Genomic DNA, 19,192 nt, shown 5'->3' on the forward strand with positions numbered 1-19,192 from the left:
GCTTAAAATTTGCATGTAATCTATAGTAGTTATGACAGAATGGGGAATTCTTTTCAACTAGAGCAATCAGTTGTTTTTCCACTCATGTATGCGTTGTATTTTATATATATATATTATATATATATATATTATACATATTATATATGTATGTATTATATATATATGTATTATATATAGTTTTTTTAAATAAATTTAAGGAGGAGTGAAAAAAATTACTGAGTTTTGACTTCTTATAATGCGTGAGAGACTTTATAAGGTGCTTTTATGCCATTTCATTTAGCATTCACAATAACCCTTCAAGGTACATAGGGTAGACTTCTCACTTTAAAAGAAGAGGACAGTAAGATTCTGAGAGATGAAGAAACTTGTTTTAAGTCACACAGTAAGTGTAAGTAAGTAAGTGGTAGATGAAGGATTTAAATCTATTTAAGTAAAAGCCTATGATCTTTTAGCAGTCTGTGCAGGAAATTACAGAAATGCCTAGATATGGACAAATCTTCAGAAATGTTTCCATCTTGATCTATAGGTAATTGCACTGCCAGGTCAGGATGGTGGACACTTGTGCACATTGAGGTTGTGGAACAGGAATGGGAGGCCCCAAGAGAGTACAGGTGTAGTTTAAGTAGCAGCACCACTCTTTGAAAACTAGAAATCTGGGTTAAGTGAACATGTAGGAGGAGGGATAGTGGCCACCCAAACTCCTAGAATCACTTAAAGTCATACAAGTGTTTATGCCCAGTTCTTTACTGGCAAAGAACATGTCTCTGTGAACTGAAAGGTGGTAGGAAACAAGGCTGACATTCAGCAATGGATGTCTGTGTATAGGTATCTATCCCCCATTTAATGAGTTTCTAATATATGATCGCACTCTGAAACACATTTTGGTGGAGGAAGATGGACATGTGTATAAGCAGTTGTTACATCAAAGGTTCTCTGAAGTTCTGGTGTGAGGCAGAATCCTACGTCCCTCTGAGAGTGGGAAAGATGTCATTACGGAAGGTAGCACACAGATTGTGATGTTTAGCAGGAGTGGATAATTCTTGAATGTTAGGTGGGGACTGAATCATGAAAGGGCTTGTTTGAGGAAGGCTAGAGCTGAGTCCTGAAGGCAATAGGAAGCCATTAAGGGATTTTAATATTGTTAAATTTAAACATTTAATTAAATATTAAAAATTAGAGAATATTTTAAACATAGATAATAGAAACACCAATGAACCCATCACTCATGTTTATTTGTTTCAGATATTTCTGTATTAAAATTTTTTTTAAATGTTTGTTTATTTTTGAGATAGGACAGAGTGCAAATGGGCGAGGGGTAGAGAGAGAGGGAGACACAGAATCTGAAGCACGCTCCAGGTTCTAAGCTGTCAGCACAGACCTTGACATGGCTTGAACCCATGAACCGCGAGATCATGACCTGAGCCACCCAGGTGCCCCAGTCCTGTATTTTTTTAAGTAATAAATTTTCAGATAAACAGCTAGAGATCTATCTTCATGCCTTTCATTTCTTCAAGCCCAGAAATGATTGCTATTTGAAGGTTGCTGTGTTATTCCCAGGTATATATTTGTACTTACTCTATACTTATGTACCCCCAAACAACATATATTGTTATTGTGTAAAGTTTAACATTTATGTAGATGGCATCATACTGTTTATTTCCTCTGGGAACTTACTGTTTTCACTTATATTGGCACACATAGCCCTAGAACATCCATTTTTACTGTCTTGAAATAAGTGTTCACCCTCTTATTGATGGACAATTAGGCCGTTTCCATTTTTTTCTGGTTACACATAATGCTGCAGTGATATATATGTCTCCTTGATAAGTCTACTTTTGTACATAGTTATATTTTTCACAGGGTACTCCTTGAAATAAAATCATGAGATTATAGCATATGCTTTTTTCAACTTTACTAAGCATTGTAAATTGCTCTTCAAAATAGCTGTACTAGTGTATTCTCATTTTTAGGAGTATGAATTGCTATTTTCCTATATCTCTTTAATTTTTGTTAACATATTTTTATGGGTGTGAATAGTATTTTGTTCTATTTTGTATTTTTCAATTATGAAGATTGCTCATATTTTCATTATAGACATCTAGGATTCCTCTTGAGTGTCTCATTCACAATCTTTACCTATTGTCTTATTGGATTATTTCTATTTTTTCTTCTGAATGTAGGCATCAATATCCAAGGCATCAATATTTGGTTGGAAGTGCACCTGGCAGATATTTTATTGCAGGTTAGGTTTGTCTTTTAACTTTATGATGTCGTTTGTTATGAAAATATAAATTTCCTCCTTATCTGTTGTTAAGAGGGTATCCTATATATTCTTCGAAGCGTTTTGAAGTTTTGCTTTATACATTTAGGTCTTTAATCCATCTGTACTTGGCTTTGGTATATGGTGTCACTAGGGGTACAATTTTATCTATAATTCCCCTCCCCCATATGATTGCTAGTTATCATAGAACATTTATTCAATAGTCCATCTCTTCAGAACTCATTTGTAATGCTACTTCTCTTTTGTAACAATTTCTTATATGTAGGTGGATTTGTTTCTAGGGCCATAATTTATTGATACCCACTGTTTTGGACTAAACTTTTGTCAATACTGAGTCTTTATAAATATTGTAGTTTTAAAATAAAATTTGATATCTGGTAGTATAAATCTATTCCTCCGTATTTTTCTTTCTCAAATTGGCTACTTTTGGCCTGTTTCCCCCCCATTTGATTTTTTTTATCAACTTTTCAACTTGTACACCCACAATCAAACACCAAACACCAGGGTTTTGATGATAATTACATTAAATGTTTAGATTAATTTGAGGGAAAATCTGTTACCTTTTTGATATTAAGTCCTGTCATGAACACATTTATTTTCCCTATATTTAAAACTTTTTGTCCTTCAATTATAGTTTTGTTCTAGTCTCCCTAGACATGCCATTATTTTTACTGCCATTGTGAATGATCTCAGAATGTAATTTTTGAAATTTTTTGCTGCTAGAGTAAATGGAATGGTATTTGATTTTTAAAAGTGTAGTTTTATATGCAGCATCTTTCTTAAAATATGTTATTGTTAATTATTTTAATGTAGATTTTTAAATTTAGATATTTTCCCTAAGAATATTGGTAATTTTATTCGTTTCTCAATCTTATACCTTATTTTTGTCATCTTCTTAGATAGTGTTTATTACAGAGCTAAATAAAAGTGGTGATTGCAGCATCCTTGTATTATTTCTGGCTTTATTCAAGGAGAATTCTTCTAACATTTCACCATTAATTATTATGTTTACAAAGATTTTTGGTTTTATCATACTAAAAAACTTTTTACTTTCATATAGTAAATAGTATTGTGTATTTCAAGGTAATGAGTGTGTGTTGAAATTATCAAATATTTCTTCTGAATCTATTTCACTAGTTTGGATGGGTATGGAATCATAAAGCCCCAGCCTCTGAATATGGTGGTGGGTTTAGAGCAAATAGATAGAACCTTGGGGATTTTGTTATTAGTTGTGAGAGGGGATGGACGGAAAACAGCTTTTGCAAGACACACATGATGCTGATTTAGGATAGCTGGGTAAATGGTAGGGTCATTTCTTGAATAGGGAATAGAGAATAGCCATTTTTTACGAGTAGATTTTGAGCTCACTTTAAGATTTGTTGAAACGGAGATGTATGTTGGTTGTTTAAAAGTTGATGTTCTGCAGAGTTTTGAATATAATTATTTAAAAGTCGACTTTTGGGGCACCTGGGTGGCTCAGTTGGTTAAGCATCTGACTTCTGCTCAGCTTATGATCTCGTGGTTTGTGGGTTCTAGCCCCGCATCGGGCTCTCTGCTGTCAGCACAGAGCCTGCTTTGGATCCTCTGTCTACTTCTTTGTCTGCCCCCACGCTCTCAAAAATAAATAAATAAAAAAAATAGAAATGGACTCTTGAATGCGAGAGTTAAGTATGCCCTGGAGATAAACATTTGTGATGTGGTGATATCAAAGTGGAAGCTAAAGCTGTAGGGGAGGATGAAGTTCTTCAATGAGAGTTTGAAGAATTAGAAAAGCAGAGGCTCTGGCTAAACCCCAGGAACCTAATCACATAAAGGTTAATATAGGAGGGACTCTAAGAGAAGTCTGAGAATAAGTCACTCCTAGGGAACGTGGTGTCAAGGAAGAGTTAGGGGAAAAATTTCAATAAAAAGAAAAAGCCATCTATATAAGCCAAATGCAGGGGAGGTTAAGAGAGATGGTTAGAAAGAGTTGACTTAATTTGGCCCTTAGGAAATCACTGGTGCCTTAAACAGGAGTGCTTGAGTCAGACACTGGATTGTAGTGGGATCACGCTTTAGCAGGAAGTGAGGGATTGGAGGGAAAAAAATGAAGACCTCTCTCTCGCATGAAGCTTGGCAATGAAGGCAAGGAGAGAAAGGAACATGCAAGTAAAAGAATCAAGGGAAGCATAATCTGTTAAGAACTAGTTGTAAGTTTCCCAGTTGCGGAATTGTCATATGAATGACGCATAGGAGGTTAAGCTTTAGTTGAATGTGATTGTGGGATAGTTACTGGATGTTGGGAAAAGCTGATCAAGGTTGTATGACTGGACAGTTTGAATTCAGAGTTGATCAGGTATACGTTTGCTTGCCTTTTGGCTCTTGTTGTGTCTAAAGGGCTTGAGATCATGCAAAAGAAATCCATATGAAACAAATTCAAAGGCTAGAGCTAATCCTTGTATAACAGTGAGGTCCTTAAAGAAGGGTAAAACCTTTAGTAAGTGTAAAACATAATTTAAATGTTTAAATGTAAAATGTTTAAAAATATTTTAAAGATATTACTATAAAACATAAATACTTTGATGCCTTATTTGGCTTAACAGCCATATGCCAATAATCAGCTGGATCTTTAGTTTGGAAAAAAATAATCTAAAAAAAACCCCAAAAACAAACGTAGCCTTGCCTGTTTGGAATCGGATGTTGGGTCTATTTTGGTTATCATGATTCAGTAAATGCTATTAAACCCACAGACTCTGCTAGTCTGTAATAGAGGAAGTTCTTGTCCCTGTTCTTGCTCCAACATTAGAATCAAAAGACAACCATATTCTAGATTCTGTTTATTCTGGCACAACTTAGTTCATTGGATTTGTTTCCAATTTAAATGATATCTTTGCCAGGTGAAGTTGGCAACAATTAAAGAAATTAAAAATATGTGTTTAATCTAATGAGATCCTTTCCGTGTATTTAGCTATCATTTGAAAATTACTTTATGATGGTATGGATAAATTTTTCAAGTTGCCAAATTTATTTTTATAGTTGAAATTAGCCAAAATTGCCAACTTAAGTTGGGCTGCAACAAACCAATTCAGGGTTTCCATGGAAACATGATTTCATCCCATCTATGAAAACCCATTTTGTTTTTTCTTCTTTATCATGGAACTTGAATCTCTACAATGTTTTTCCTGTGATTTCCTGCTCCAAGAAAAAGAAAACAGGTTTCCAATTAGACAAATATTCACATTTGCCCATTAAAGTTTAACCCCAAGGGACATTTTCATTTAGGGAGATAAACAATGGTCACAGACTACAATCTTTCCTATTTAGTTATGACAATGACTATGTGTTTTTGTTATTTTTGTTTTGTATTTTTAAATACTTTGGCCAACCTCCAGTCACAATTATTCCAAGTTATGTTAAAATTACTTCATACTTCTAATATTCTTGTTACTGAGTGTGTAGCTGATTTAAAAATCTTCAGCGAAAGAGCTGTGACATTCTTCTTCATTTTTATTTTCTCTCCATGCCTACCCCAAAGCCTGACACAAACTGGTTCTCAATAAGTATGTATTGAGTCTATGATGCCACAAATATTTCGTTGCCTTCTGTGGGCTTAAAATTATTAAGGGCTCTGTGGAATTCAAAAGACATATATAAGATACTTTCCTGTTTGTGACTGGGCATCTAGTGAGGGTAAAGGATGAAATGTAAGTCCTTGCTGCTATTTAACCTCACACAAGCCAGACCTTTGCTATATCGTTTAATCTTTATAAGAGTCCTAGAAGGGCTGTGGTATCATACTCATTTTTCAGATGAAAAAACTATGGCTCAGCAAGAGTTGAGAACTTTGCCAGCGATTAGTGACCATGGTTTGAATCCTTGTCTTGCATGGACAAGTACACTTACTTGCTGGGGAGACCGTTCTTCTACACATAAGTCCATTAGTGAAGTAGTTGATGTGATTGGTTGTGAGGAGTTTAGACAAGGAAGAGTTATGTGGATGAGAACAATCAATAATATAAATGAAAGCGCTCTGTACTACATGATGAACTTCTGTAAATCTCACCAACACTATGTGTTTGTTTCTTATCCAGTGAAATAAAATGTCTTGGCTCTTAAACTTGTTTCTTAAATGTCTGTGATTTGGTTTTTTTAATCATTTTTCTTAAGTTTATTTATTATTATTTTTTTAATAATTTTTTTTAACATTTATTTATTTTTGAGACAGAGAGAGACAGAGCATGAACGGGGAAGGGTCAGAGAGAGAGAGGGAGACACAGAATCTGAAACAGGCCCCAGGCTCTGAGCTGTCAGCACAGGGCCCGATGCGGGGCTTGAACTCACGGACCGGGAGATCATGACCTGAGCTGAAGTCGGACGCTCAACCGACTGAGCCACCCAGGCGCCCCTTAAGTTTACTTATTTTGAGAGAGAGACAGAGAGAGTGATGGGAGAGGGGAGAGAGAGAATCCCAAACAGGTTCCAGTGCTGTCAGCGTGGAGCCTCATGTGGGACTTGAACCCAGAAACTGTGAGATCATGACCTGAGCTGAAACTAAGAGTCAGATGCTTAACCAACTAAGCCAACCAGGTGCCCCTATGATTTTTTTTTAAAGCAGCTTACACAATGGTGTAATTATACTTTTGTTAAAAACAAAACAAAACATCAGGACTTCATGTAAATTGATTTTGCTGATTATCACAGACTGACTGGTCAACCTTTTTCTTTTCATGGAAAAGAAAACCAAGTCCCAGGAAGCAGTCCAGCTGATTTCTTCCTTTCTCTCTTGCTTAAATTCATATGATATAGCAGAATCAGGCCTAATACAATCTTGCAAAACCCAGTCTAATATTTTCTAAGCCACATAATGCTTGCATTCCTTGATTTTTAGCAGATAGATACACGTCATTAATGGATAAAAATAGTTCTAATAATTTTTGAGAATATAATTTTCTCCTGCTTCGCTAAGCTATTACAGAAACATCTTTCTGTGGAAACCATGCATTTCACATCCTGTACAAAATATTCTTAAAGATCACTGAGAACTTTAAGTATATTATTAAATTAGATGATAATGATGCTTTGTATCTATCCTTTGCCTGTTTTTTGGTACCTTTTTCTTGGCGATATTTTGTTTCTTTGTCAATGACTCTAAATTTTACTTTTTACCCAGGTTTTCTCTTGTTAGGTCTAATACATGTGTCCTAATTTCCTGTCTGACCTTTAGCAGCATTAGTGATCCTTGCCTAGATCCATTATTTCATGAGAGATTGCAAAATGTGATTTTCTTTTTTTTATTTTTTATTTTGAGAGAGAGAGAACGAGAATGCACAAGTTAGGGAGAGGGGTCGGGGTGGGGGAGACAGAGAGGGAGAGGGAAAGGGAAAGAGAATCTCAAGCAGGCTCCATGCTCAGTGCAGAGCTTCGCGTGGGGGTTGATCCCACACCCCTGGGATCACAACTTGAGCCAAAATTAAGAGTCAGTCGCTCAACTGACAGAGCCATCCAGGTGCCTTGCAAAATGTGATTTTCTAATTCTGTTATTCTCCTGGCATTTATTAACTGTTGCTTCATCAACTGTTTTATTACCCTGAAGTATCACAGATGTAGGAAAAGAAAATTCTTGTCTTTCTTTACTTGTATACTAGCAACCTCCAAAGGTGACCCATGGTGTTTTTTGTATTTCTCATTATGAACTCATAGGTTTATCAAATTGTTATGCTTCATTCCACTGTATTATTATTTTTAACGATCAGATGCTTTCATTGCTACCCAGTAGGAGCCCCTCAATTTAGTTCTCTGGTCCTTTTGATCTAATCCCAGTAGTTTTTGAGACTTCCTTGTTGTAATGACAAGATTTCTGTCGTTATAGATCTGGAATCTGCTGTTTTCCCAAAGAGCCCTGGTTCCTTTTAATGGAAAATGGTATTTAGAAACCATAATTGGGATGAACATAAAATGTTCATTTCCACCTATTTCCTTTACCCTGGCTCCTCTTTTGTTTATACCATATATTTTGTATTTATTATCCCATATTGCTATTTAACTTTGCATATGGTTATGTTTTATTTTCTAAGTAGGCAGACAGGGGACATGCATGACTAGAACTCACACCTCATGACTTGTTATCGAGCATTCTTTTTGGTGTAACATGGATGAATTGGAAGATTAAGTTGCTGGAGAATAATTTGACCTGAGTTAGATGTTGAAAAATTTTCTTAGCTATCTCTTTGGAAATTGATGTCTTTACCTTTATAATAATTTGTTTTAAAAACTAGAGGTGAATTAAAAGAATTAAAATTAGGCTAATATATGTTAATATAAGAGGAATTTAGGGATGGAAAAAAGGGCTACATTTTAAGCATAGCTTAAATTACTGACAGAATCCTATGGCCTGATTTCAGTGGATTTGCTGGCATAGGCAAATAAAATATACTTGCTCCATGTTCCTTGGCTGTCTTTTACTGGCCTCAATTTGAATGCCTGCACAGATGTGTGTATTTTGTTGCTTGAGTATTCAGAAGCTCCTATGGCCAGATGGAGTTTTAAACCACTCCACCAAACCACAGACAACCGAGTTACTGCACTTCACTTTGTCTTGTGTGGGTTTAATGGATGCTGTGTAATGTACAAATGATTTGCGAAAGTAGTCACCCACTCTGCAGCAGGAAGGTAAACTCTGCAAGGTATAACATAATATCTTTGAATTTGTTAGTCTATTTGTGAAATGGGGATTTATAATTACCCATCTGCCCTACCACACTAGATTGTTGTTTAGAGAAATATAACCGATGTCATTTTTTAGATATCCACAAATTGTTACACACAATCAAGGTAGCATTGATTAGTTATTTATTTTGGGGGGGCTTGCTTGGATCTGTGAAATGGCAGATGTTATAACCATAGTTCTGTTGTTTTAATGATAACTCAGACTCTAGACCAAACTCTACATACATCCATATGTATATAGGTGAATTATTTCTTAATTTGTTTTCTGCTTTGCCAGCATTTTGCCCTTTTAAAGTCTATCTGTCCCACTTAATGCTTCTTTCTATAATAATGTCAGAAATCTAGAACACAATAGATGTGTGTGTGTGTATGTGTGCATGAAAGTGTGAGGACTGCCATTTGTTTCTCCACCTTTTCCTGTTTTACAGTGTAGTTTAAAGGCAGAGCCTATAAATAAGCCTGAGTGTTAGTGTCCCAGGAGGGGACTATTTTTAGTCTTCAGTTTTATGTGAAGGTTTTATAGCCGAGCACAGCAACCAGATTTTGAGATGGCATCTTTCCTGACAGTCCCTTATTTTGAAAGCTTGTATTACATTCCTGATGGCTCCTCCTGCTGATTCCCATGCCTTTACCACTGACCCACTGCAAGAAACATTAACTGCAAGGAGACAAGAGACACAGAATTTGCTTTCATTTGTATCCACTGTTCTCACAGATTTACTCACAAGTAGTTACTTTGATTTTAATAAAATGTTAGGGACTGTGACAGTGAAATGTGATACAACACAGAGGGTAAAGAAATGGAAGAGAAGTGAAAAGTAAAAAAGGATAATAATTGATCAGTTGATCTTTGTCTTGCTTTCTCTGAGAATCAAGTGTCAAAATTTATAGAGCTCTTGGGGTGCCTGGGTGGCTCAGTCGGTTAAGCATCCAACTCTTGATTTTTGTCTCAGGTCATGCTCTCAAGGTTCGCGAGTTCAAACCCTGTGTTGGGCTCTGTGCTGACAGTGTGGAGCCTGTTTGAGATTCTCTCTCTGCCCCTCTTCCCACTTGGGTGCACACACCTGCACATGCTCTCTCAATAAATAAGCTTTAAAGCTCTTTGATTTGGGAAGTGGGACGATATACTAAATGTGACAAAAACTTGATCATGATGCACCTATCCTTAAAACCTTCCATTGGATTCACTTGGCATTTAGGGAAGATAGTCCTAAATTTAACATACTGCATACATGCCTTGGTACATCATTTTAGTCCTGCCATTTTTCCTCTTGCTCTTACACTCATGCTTCACTGACCTTTATTCTGTTCATAGAACAAACCAAACTTCTCCATCTGTAAAAGGGAAGGTTTATCCTCAGTTCCGGGCAAGGATGGCTCCTTAACATTACTCAGCTGTCAGCTCAAATGGCATCTTTCTAGAGGCCTGTTTGGACTTATAAATCTACAAGAGCCCTTCCTCTCCTGGCCCCAAGTTACATGTTACTATTTGTATTTCTTCATAGCATTTACCATTATGTGAAATTATCTCACTAAGTTACTTCTTTAGCCTCTGGAACAGGAACTGCATGAAAACAGATCCCTTACCTAGTTTGGTCACTGCTGAATTCCCAGACCTATCTGTCACATAATAGGCACTTATTAACTGTTTATTGTTGAATGAAAATAGTCAAGAATTCTAGGTGAGAGAACCTGAGTTTAAGTGTTGGGTCTGTTGTTGATTAGAGCTCATGTGACAGGCAAGCCATGGTACCTAAGCAAACCTTATTTTCTTCAACACTTGCCAAGATTAAATGAAGTGCTGTAGCCTCAACCATTGTAAACTACACATTTTCATTATCACAAGAATGTGAGGTCAGAGAATATGGATCATTATTTCTGTAGTTGAAAGGAAGATTATGGATCATCAATTTCCTTTTTTTTTTTGAACATTATGGGAAAGATATTAAGGTAAAGTTAGTGGCAGTGTTAAATCTATACCCTGGATTACATGGTGTGCATTTAGCCTAATGCATATCCACATTAACAGGTGAACTCAGTTTAATTCCTACATTCTGCTGGATCAAGAATTATTCCTATAGCATTAAAAGGTTAAATGTTTCCAAGACATTCCAAGACATTCCAAGACATTGTTTCCAGGATTTTCCATGTTTAAGGGTGGCATATGAACACTCTTTGAGTAGCAAATTTTGAGACATTTTTGCTTGAAGAGATTCTCTGAGTAATGCTTTCCAATTTGGGGTTGCTAGCTAACTTCTCTACCAGGGGAATAGGAACTGTAGGAGTTTAAAATTTTTTTCCTTATTTATCATTTTTTGTATTACCTTACATCAGAATTTCTAGAACTTTGGCATACAGTAGCATATGGATATGGGAAACTTTTTATTTTTAATGTTTGTTCCCTTGCTCTATAGTCTGAAGCTAGTGGGTAGGGCTAGGGCATCCATATGTTTAACAGACTCCCCAGGTTATTGACGTAAATGCTAACAGGGGATATGTTTCAGTTTATATGCATTGCACTTAAGCATATGTACAATGAAATAGTTATAAAACATATTTATGAAACATTCCAGTTATGTTTGTTATGTTTCAAAGGCTAAATAATATGACTGTAACATGTATTTAATGTCCTTTTTATATCACCTACTTTAATAGCTGTCTATCTAGAATTGAATAAAATTAGACAATTCACTTTAGCCCAGGAATTCTGAAGGAATTAGATACTACCTAAAAATAGTAAGGATGATTTTGGTAGAGGAGCAGAATAACTTAACTTTGATGCTTTTGGGGTGGAAGCCAGTCAATATTTATTAGCATAACTTATTACCATAAAATACTACATCCTGGTGATGACTCACCAAAAATGCTTCTCATTGACATTTTTCGACCTTTATAGCTCTTTGTCCAGAGGGGCCAGCCTAATTTGAAAAATGACAGTGATGATGTTGGATTGTCTCTCACCGAGGTATAATTTATATACAACAAATTATATAATTATCAAGCCATAAGCTTAATGGGCTTAGATAAATTTATACACCAGAATAACGTCACTGCAAGTGTAGATGTTTCTATGACCCAGTCAGTTTACTTATGCCACTTTCCAATTGAATTTTTTTTAAGTGTTTTTATGAATTTATTTTTGAGAGAGAGAGAGAGAGAGAGAGAGAGAGAGAGTTAGTTCAAGAAAGAAGGAACAAAGAGAGTTCCAAGACCACTCAGAGCCCAGTGTGGGTCTTGATCTCATGAACCGTGAGATCATGACCTGAGCCAAAATCAAGAGTCATACACTTACCTGACTGAGCCAACCAGGTGCCCCTCCAGTTGAATTCTTTCATCTAAGTCAAATGTTTCCTGATTTCTAGAACCACGGGTAGGTTTTGTGATTTAGGACTTCGCATAACTGGAATCATGCTTTATGTATTCTTTTGTGTTTGACTTTTTTCATTACACAGAACAAATCTAAAATTTGTTCATGTGTTGGTTATAACAATAGTTCACTTTATTGTCATTGCTGTTGTGTTATTTCCTTATGTGAATATACCACACAACTTGTTTGTTTGTTCTCATGTTGATAGCACTTGAGTTACTTTTAGTTTGGGACAGTTATGAATAAAACTACTATAAACATCCTTAAAGTCTTTTTGTAGGCACATGTATTCATTTCTTTAGGTTTTATACCTAGCAGAGGAATTGTTGGTCATAGTTTAACTTTTCTAAGAGACTGAACCTAACAGTTCTCTAAAGTGGTTATTTCATTTTCCACTCTCACCAACAATGTATGAGTTCCAATTTTTCCACATAGTCTCAAAAAAACATTTGATACTGTCAATTTTAAATTTTAGCTATTTTAGTGGGTGTGAAATGTTACTTTATTGTGGTTTTAACATTTATTTCCCTGATGACTAACGATGATTTCTATTTAATAGGTTTATTGGCCATTTCTATATCTGTCTATGTAATGTATCTGTTCAAGAATTTTACCCGTTATTAAAAAAAATGGATTGTTTTCCTTTTTTTAAAAATGTTTATTTTTGAGAGAAAGAGAGACAGAGAATATGCAGGGGAGGGGCAGAAAGTGAGGGAGTGAGGGAGACAGATGATCAATGTGGGGCTTGAACTCAGAACTGTGAGATCATGACCTGAACTGAAGTCAGATGCCTAACTGACTGAGCCACCCAGGCACCCCAGATTATTTTCCCTTTTATTGTTGATTTTTAGGGTTTTTTTGCCAGTAAATTATTATTATTATTATTTTTTTTTTAATTTTTTTTTCAACGTTTATTTATTTTTGGGACAGAGAGAGACAGAGCATGAACGGGGGAGGGGCAGAGAGAGAGGGAGACACAGAATCGGAAGCAGGCTCCAGGCTCTGAGCCATCAGCCCAGAGCCCAACGTGGGGCTCGAACTCACGGACCGCGAGATCGTGACCTGGCCGAAGTCGGACGCTTAACCGACTGCGCCACCCAGGCGCCCCAATTATTTTATTTTTAAAAAATGTTTTTATTTTTATTTGTTGAACTATGATTGACACAAATATCTTATTAGTTTTAGGTGTATCACAGTGATTCAATATTATACATTACAAAATGATCCTCACAGTAAGTGTAGCTACCATCTGTCACCAGACATGGTTATTACTGTACTACTGACTATATTTCCTGTATTGTTATATCCTCATGACTTACTCATTTTGTAACTGGAAGTTTGTACCTCTTAATCCTCTTCTCCTGTTACCCCAGCCCTTCAACCCCACCCCTGTCTGGCTGTCAGCAGTTTGCTTCCTATGTCTCTCAGTCTATTTCTGTTTTCTTTATTTGTTTTGTTTCTTATATTCCACATATGAAGGAAATAATATGGTATTTATCTTGTTCTGACTGACTCATTTCACCTAGCATAATACCCTGTAGGTCCATCCAAGTCATCACAGATGGCAAGATTTTATTTTATTTTTTTATGGCTGAGTAATACTGTAGAAGTTTAAAAAATATATGTATTCTGGATATGGGTCACTTTTCTTGAGTATTGTGAATATTGTCTTAAGGGTGTTTTTTGAGGAACAGAAGTGTTTATTTTGGCGAAATTGGATGTATCCATGTTTAAAGTTGCTAGTGGTTTTTGTGTCCTAAGAAAATTTGCCTAATCCTGAGGTCATGAAAATATTCTCTTAAGTTTTCTTTTAGAAGCTTTATAGTTTTAGCTTTTACATTTAGGTCTATGCTTTATCTAATTTTTGTATGCAGGATGAGATGGTTCATTTTATTGTGTTTGTCCAGTTGATCCAGCACCATTTAGTGAAGAGACTCTTATTCACTTACCTTGACACTTTTATTGAAAATCAATTGGCCACGTAAGTGTGGATCTGTTTTTTTTTTAAGTAATTTTTTTAATGTTTATTTATTTTTGAGAGAGACAGAGTATGAGCGGGAGAGGGCAGAGAGAGAGAGAGAGAGGGGTACACAGAATCAGAAGCAGGATCCAGGCTCTGAACTGTCAGCACAAAGCCTGACATGGGGCTTGAACCCATGAACTGTGAGATGACCTGAGCTGAAGTCAGACGCTTAACCAACTGAGACATGTGTGTCTGTTTTTGAACTCTACTGGGTTCCATTCTGTATGGTTATCCTTATACCAAGAGCACACTTTCTTGATTATTGGAGCTTTATAGTAAGTCAGAATCAAGTAGTATAAATTCTCTTAATTTTGTTCTTCTTAATCAAGATGGTTTTTTGTTGAAAATTGTTCTTCATTTAAGATGGTTTTTCTAATTCAAAATCATTTGAATTTTATATAATTTTAGAATAAGTTCATCACTTTCTTTTAAAAATATGCTGGAATTTTAATTGGGATTGTGTTGAATTTATAGGTCAGTTTAAGAAGGATGGACATGTAACCAAGACTGAGTCTTTTAATTGATGAATATAGATTCTTTTTTGCTTTTTTTAATTGCTTTCAACAATGTATTATATTTTTTAGGGTAGAGGTCTTTCACATTTTTCATTAGGTTTAGGATGCTTCTGATACTATTAAATAGAGTATTACATTTCTCCTTTCCCCCCAATTTTATTGCTAGTATATAAACTTAAAAAAACCCTACTACCCTTGTTTCTTGTGGCCTTGCCAAATTGACATAGTCAACTAATGTCTTGGTAGATTTCAAAAAGTTTTCTATGGAAAAATCATATCTATAAATACAGTTTTATTTCTTTATAGGCTTTATATCTTTTATTTTCATTTTGAGTATGACAGTGGCTAGGACTTCCTGTATGGTTTTGAATAGAAGTGTATTCACATTTTGAATAGAAGTGGGAAGAATGTATATTATGCTGCTGTTAGGTGTTCTGTAAATGTCAGTGAGGTGAAGTTCGTTGATATTTTTGAAACCTGTACAATCATTAATTTTTTTGTCTAATTCAATGATTACTGAAATGTGAGCATTAAAATGTCACATTTTTATTTGAATTAAAAAAAATTTTTAATGTTTATTTTTTTTGAGAGAGAGAACGAGAGTGAACAGGGGAGGGGCAGAGAGAGAGAGGGAGACACAGAATCTGAAGCAGGTTCCAGTCTCTGAGCTGTCAACACAGAGCCCGACACAGGGCTTGAATTCATGGACTGCAAGATCATGACCTGAGCTGAAGTTGGCCACTTAACTGACTGAGCCACCCAGGTGCCCCTGAATTATTTTTTGACATATTTTTCATGGCAAGCATTTCAGTTTGTATCTTTTTTTAATGTTTCCATCTCTCTTCTGAAATTTCCCATATTTTTGCCCATTGTTGTTTGTCTTACTCATTAGATCCTTTAACATATTTATGATAGCCATTTTACATCATCTCTGGATGTGCTTATACTATTTTAATCCTGATCAAAAATCAGATTTTTCTTGCTTCTCACATCTTGGGAGACCCTTGGGAAATTTCTTTCAGCTTGTCAGTATGATTTCCAGCCTTTTGTATTTACAAGTTCTGTTTTTCTCTCTTGACCTTTCTTTGGCTTTCTGCTTTTTTTTTTTTAAGCTTATTTATTTTGAGAGAGAGAGAGAGAGAGAGAGAGCGAGCGCTCAGGAGAGCAAGAGAATCCCAAGCAGACTCCGCACTGTCAGCACACAACTCCATGTGGGGCTGGAACCCATGAACTGTGAGATCATGACCTGAGCCTCAGTCAGATACTTAACTGACTGAGTCACCCAGGTGCCCCAGCTTTCTGCTTTTTGAATTCTCTTTCTTTCTCCACTGTAGTTTAGAACTGGCATGCCTCCAAGGGATTTCTGTTGAGTTCTGTTGCTTCTCCCCCCCCCCCCCCCCCACCTTCAGCATGCCAAAGATTTGCATTTGAGGAATTTCCTGGATACCTGAACAGGGAGAGGAAGGTAGATCTCTCTTGTTGTTCCTTGTTGTTCTCAACTTTCTCTGTAGTACTTGTCTGTTCCATGTACTCTGTTAAGACTCATAGGCAAGTATTGCTGACTAGGGGCATACTCTTTCTGTGTCTGGGACCCTCCTGAAGTGGATTCCCTTTCTGCTAGGGATGAAATCAGCCCAGAATCTCTTCTATCGTATAAAGGATTGCTAACTTTTGAAATTTTACTCATTTAAGTTTCTTTAAATCCTGTCTTTCCCAGTGGGTATAAAAGACTATAGTTGTGTAGTTTATCTGGTGTTGGTGGGAATGATAGTGTCTTGCAACTTTCCACATTCTAACCAGAAGTGAAGTCCTTGGACTAACTTAGAAGACGTATTAAGGTCATATAACTGAGTGTTTATGAATCAAATAAAATAGCTCTTAATGCTCAAAAAAATTAAAATCCGCTTGCTTTATTATGTAAATATTTTTACCAGATGCCCTTTAAGTGTTTCTTAAATGCAAATTCATTTTTAAAAGAAAAATGTTTGCTCCCAGTGAGATAATACAAAGAATGTGATAAGGCTCTACAGGCTATGCTGGAAGGAGGAATTCTAGTAAATATTTTGAGCAAAGCCCAAAGTTTTAGAAAAGTTTATATCTTTTCAAGATAGTTATGAATTAAAAGACTTACAGTTTTCCTCAGCTCCTATTCATTGTCTACTTGCATAACATATTTAGAATATGGTTATTTCTGGGGTGCCTGGGTGGCTCAGTGAGTTAAATGTCAGACTTCAGCTCGGGTCATGATCTAGCATTTCACGAGTTCAAGCCCCACGTCAGATTCTGTGTTGCGAGTTTGGAACCTGGAGCCTGCTTCGGATTCTGTGTCTCCCTCTCTCTCTCTCTGCCCCTTCCCTGCTCACGTTCTCTCTCTAAAAAATAAATAAACATTAAAAAATATGGCTATTTTGGACATGTAAATTATTCTAAGGCTACTAAAAACTGTACTCCAGCTGGATATTACAATGAAAAAATCCAGACTTATAATAATGACTAGCTATTTGTCTTTATTTTTCTAATATAGTTAACTTTCCTTTTTTCTCTCTCTCTCTCTTTTTAGGAATCCTAAAACCAAAATATTAGAACGAAAGAAGAAACATGGCTCACCATAATATGTTTCTTTGGATAGTTTCGGTCCTGCTTCTTCAGAATTCTGTATTAGCTGAAGATGGGGAAATAAGATCAAGTAAGAACTATCAGCATTTTTGTTATCAACAAATCGATTGTAGAAATCAAATTAGTGGAGCTCAAGCAATTCTTTTAAGGACCTTATTCTTATTGTCTTTAATGTTGTAATGCCCTAAAATAAAATGAATTGCTGTGTTATGTATTAACTGAGAGGAAAAACTTCTATCAGAGGTAATTTTGAGAAAATTCTGTGGTAATTGTTTATTTTACCCATCAGGCTTTGGAATAAATGGTCTCATATTGAGTTCATGCTCAGCCGTTTATGAGGTTAGTGATGTGAAGATGAAGTATCTACCTCATAGGATGATTATCAGGACCATCCTATGAAGTTACCTTATAGAGATAATGAGATAATCCACGTAAACAGGATAATGCATTTTAATGGCTTAGCACAGTGACATCTGAGTAAATGGTGATTATTATTCTGATTGCCTGTAGGAGAGCTTGCATCAGAGAAGGAGGGTTATATTAATCGCTGTTCTGCTACCCAGGCCATTATTTATAGATATCATGCTTTTTAAAAAAAAAAAACTTTACTTATAATCATATTTGAAAACTCATACACACCCTACTGTAAATTAATTATGGTTTCTCTAACACTTAAATCATATGGTTTGACAACTTGCTAAAAATTTATTAAAACAATAATAAATTTAATGTTTATATAACACTTTTATAGGTTAATCAACCCAAGCACTATAGAAGGTAGATATGCTTTGGTTTTTTGGGTGGGAAAAGAGATTCAGCAAAATTTAAGGGGCTTACCTAATGTCACACAGCTGATTAGTGCCATAACTAGTATTAGAACTATGCCTTTGCTCTTTAGTCCATTTTTTTTCCCCCGGTGACACTGGTAATTCATCTCTCTAAGGAAGAAGTCTCTTGGAGTGGTATTTTGCCTAGCTTTTATAAACGGCAATACTTGCTTTTGTACCCATGTTCTTGGCTCACCTGGCAGTTGTGAAATATATGCTCCATGGCTCTGGAAAGGGGTATGAAGGGCCAAGAACAACCTGGTTAGAGTTTATAAACACTGAATCAAGTGGCACACAAACACTAGCAGGTCTAGACAATGAGTCTCATAGCATTGAGGAAGGACAACTCTAAAGAACTCTGTAAACATAACTTGCCTGTCCTTTTGTGTCTCGAATGAAAGCAGATGTCTGTAATCCCAGTCCAGCTTCCAAAAAACCCCAGAAGAATTGCATTCCCTTGGGTTAGAAAATTCGCCTCTGGGGCAGAATTCCATTTCTGCTGTCCCTAACCTGAACCCTGGCTGTGGTCACCATGGCAGAGGATGTTGGAATAGAGTCCCTCAGGCTTTTTTGGACTTCCCCACCACCTTAAGAGTGGCATCATAATCATGGTTACAGTTTTGAGATAAATCTGTTTTGGCATTGAAAAAAGTTTTTGGGAGGGGGGAAGTAATTTCTTGACTGCATGTTCACCTGACAATAGTGTTTCTTTTTGCTGGTTACTGTGTTGGGTGAGTTAATTTTAAAATTGAGGCATCTTCCTGTGAGCCCTGTTATCATCCTAGATATGGAAGTAGACAAAGATGAGGAAAAGAATGGAAAGGAAAGCAGAGAGAGATTGATTGATTGATTGATTGA

The 19,192-nt window shown here is 36.0% G+C and overlaps 1 protein-coding gene across 1 annotated transcript in view; it reads left to right on the forward strand.

The window, feature by feature from the left end:
• COL21A1 (collagen type XXI alpha 1 chain) overlaps positions 1-19,192 on the forward strand; it is a 174,616-nt gene that overhangs the window by 30,711 nt on the left and 124,713 nt on the right. Inside the window, exon 2 of the mRNA XM_047102772.1 lies at positions 17,452-17,577. Within this exon, the coding sequence (XP_046958728.1) occupies positions 17,490-17,577 (88 nt within the window). The 5' untranslated portion in view covers positions 17,452-17,489. The remainder of the gene's footprint in view (positions 1-17,451; positions 17,578-19,192) is intronic.

Source organism: Lynx rufus, unplaced genomic scaffold (genome assembly GCF_022079265.1).
Source record: "Lynx rufus isolate CCGP_SWC_20201006 ecotype Redwood Valley unplaced genomic scaffold, mLynRuf1.p SCAF_6, whole genome shotgun sequence".
In the NCBI taxonomy this organism is placed as follows: domain Eukaryota; kingdom Metazoa; phylum Chordata; class Mammalia; order Carnivora; family Felidae; genus Lynx; species Lynx rufus.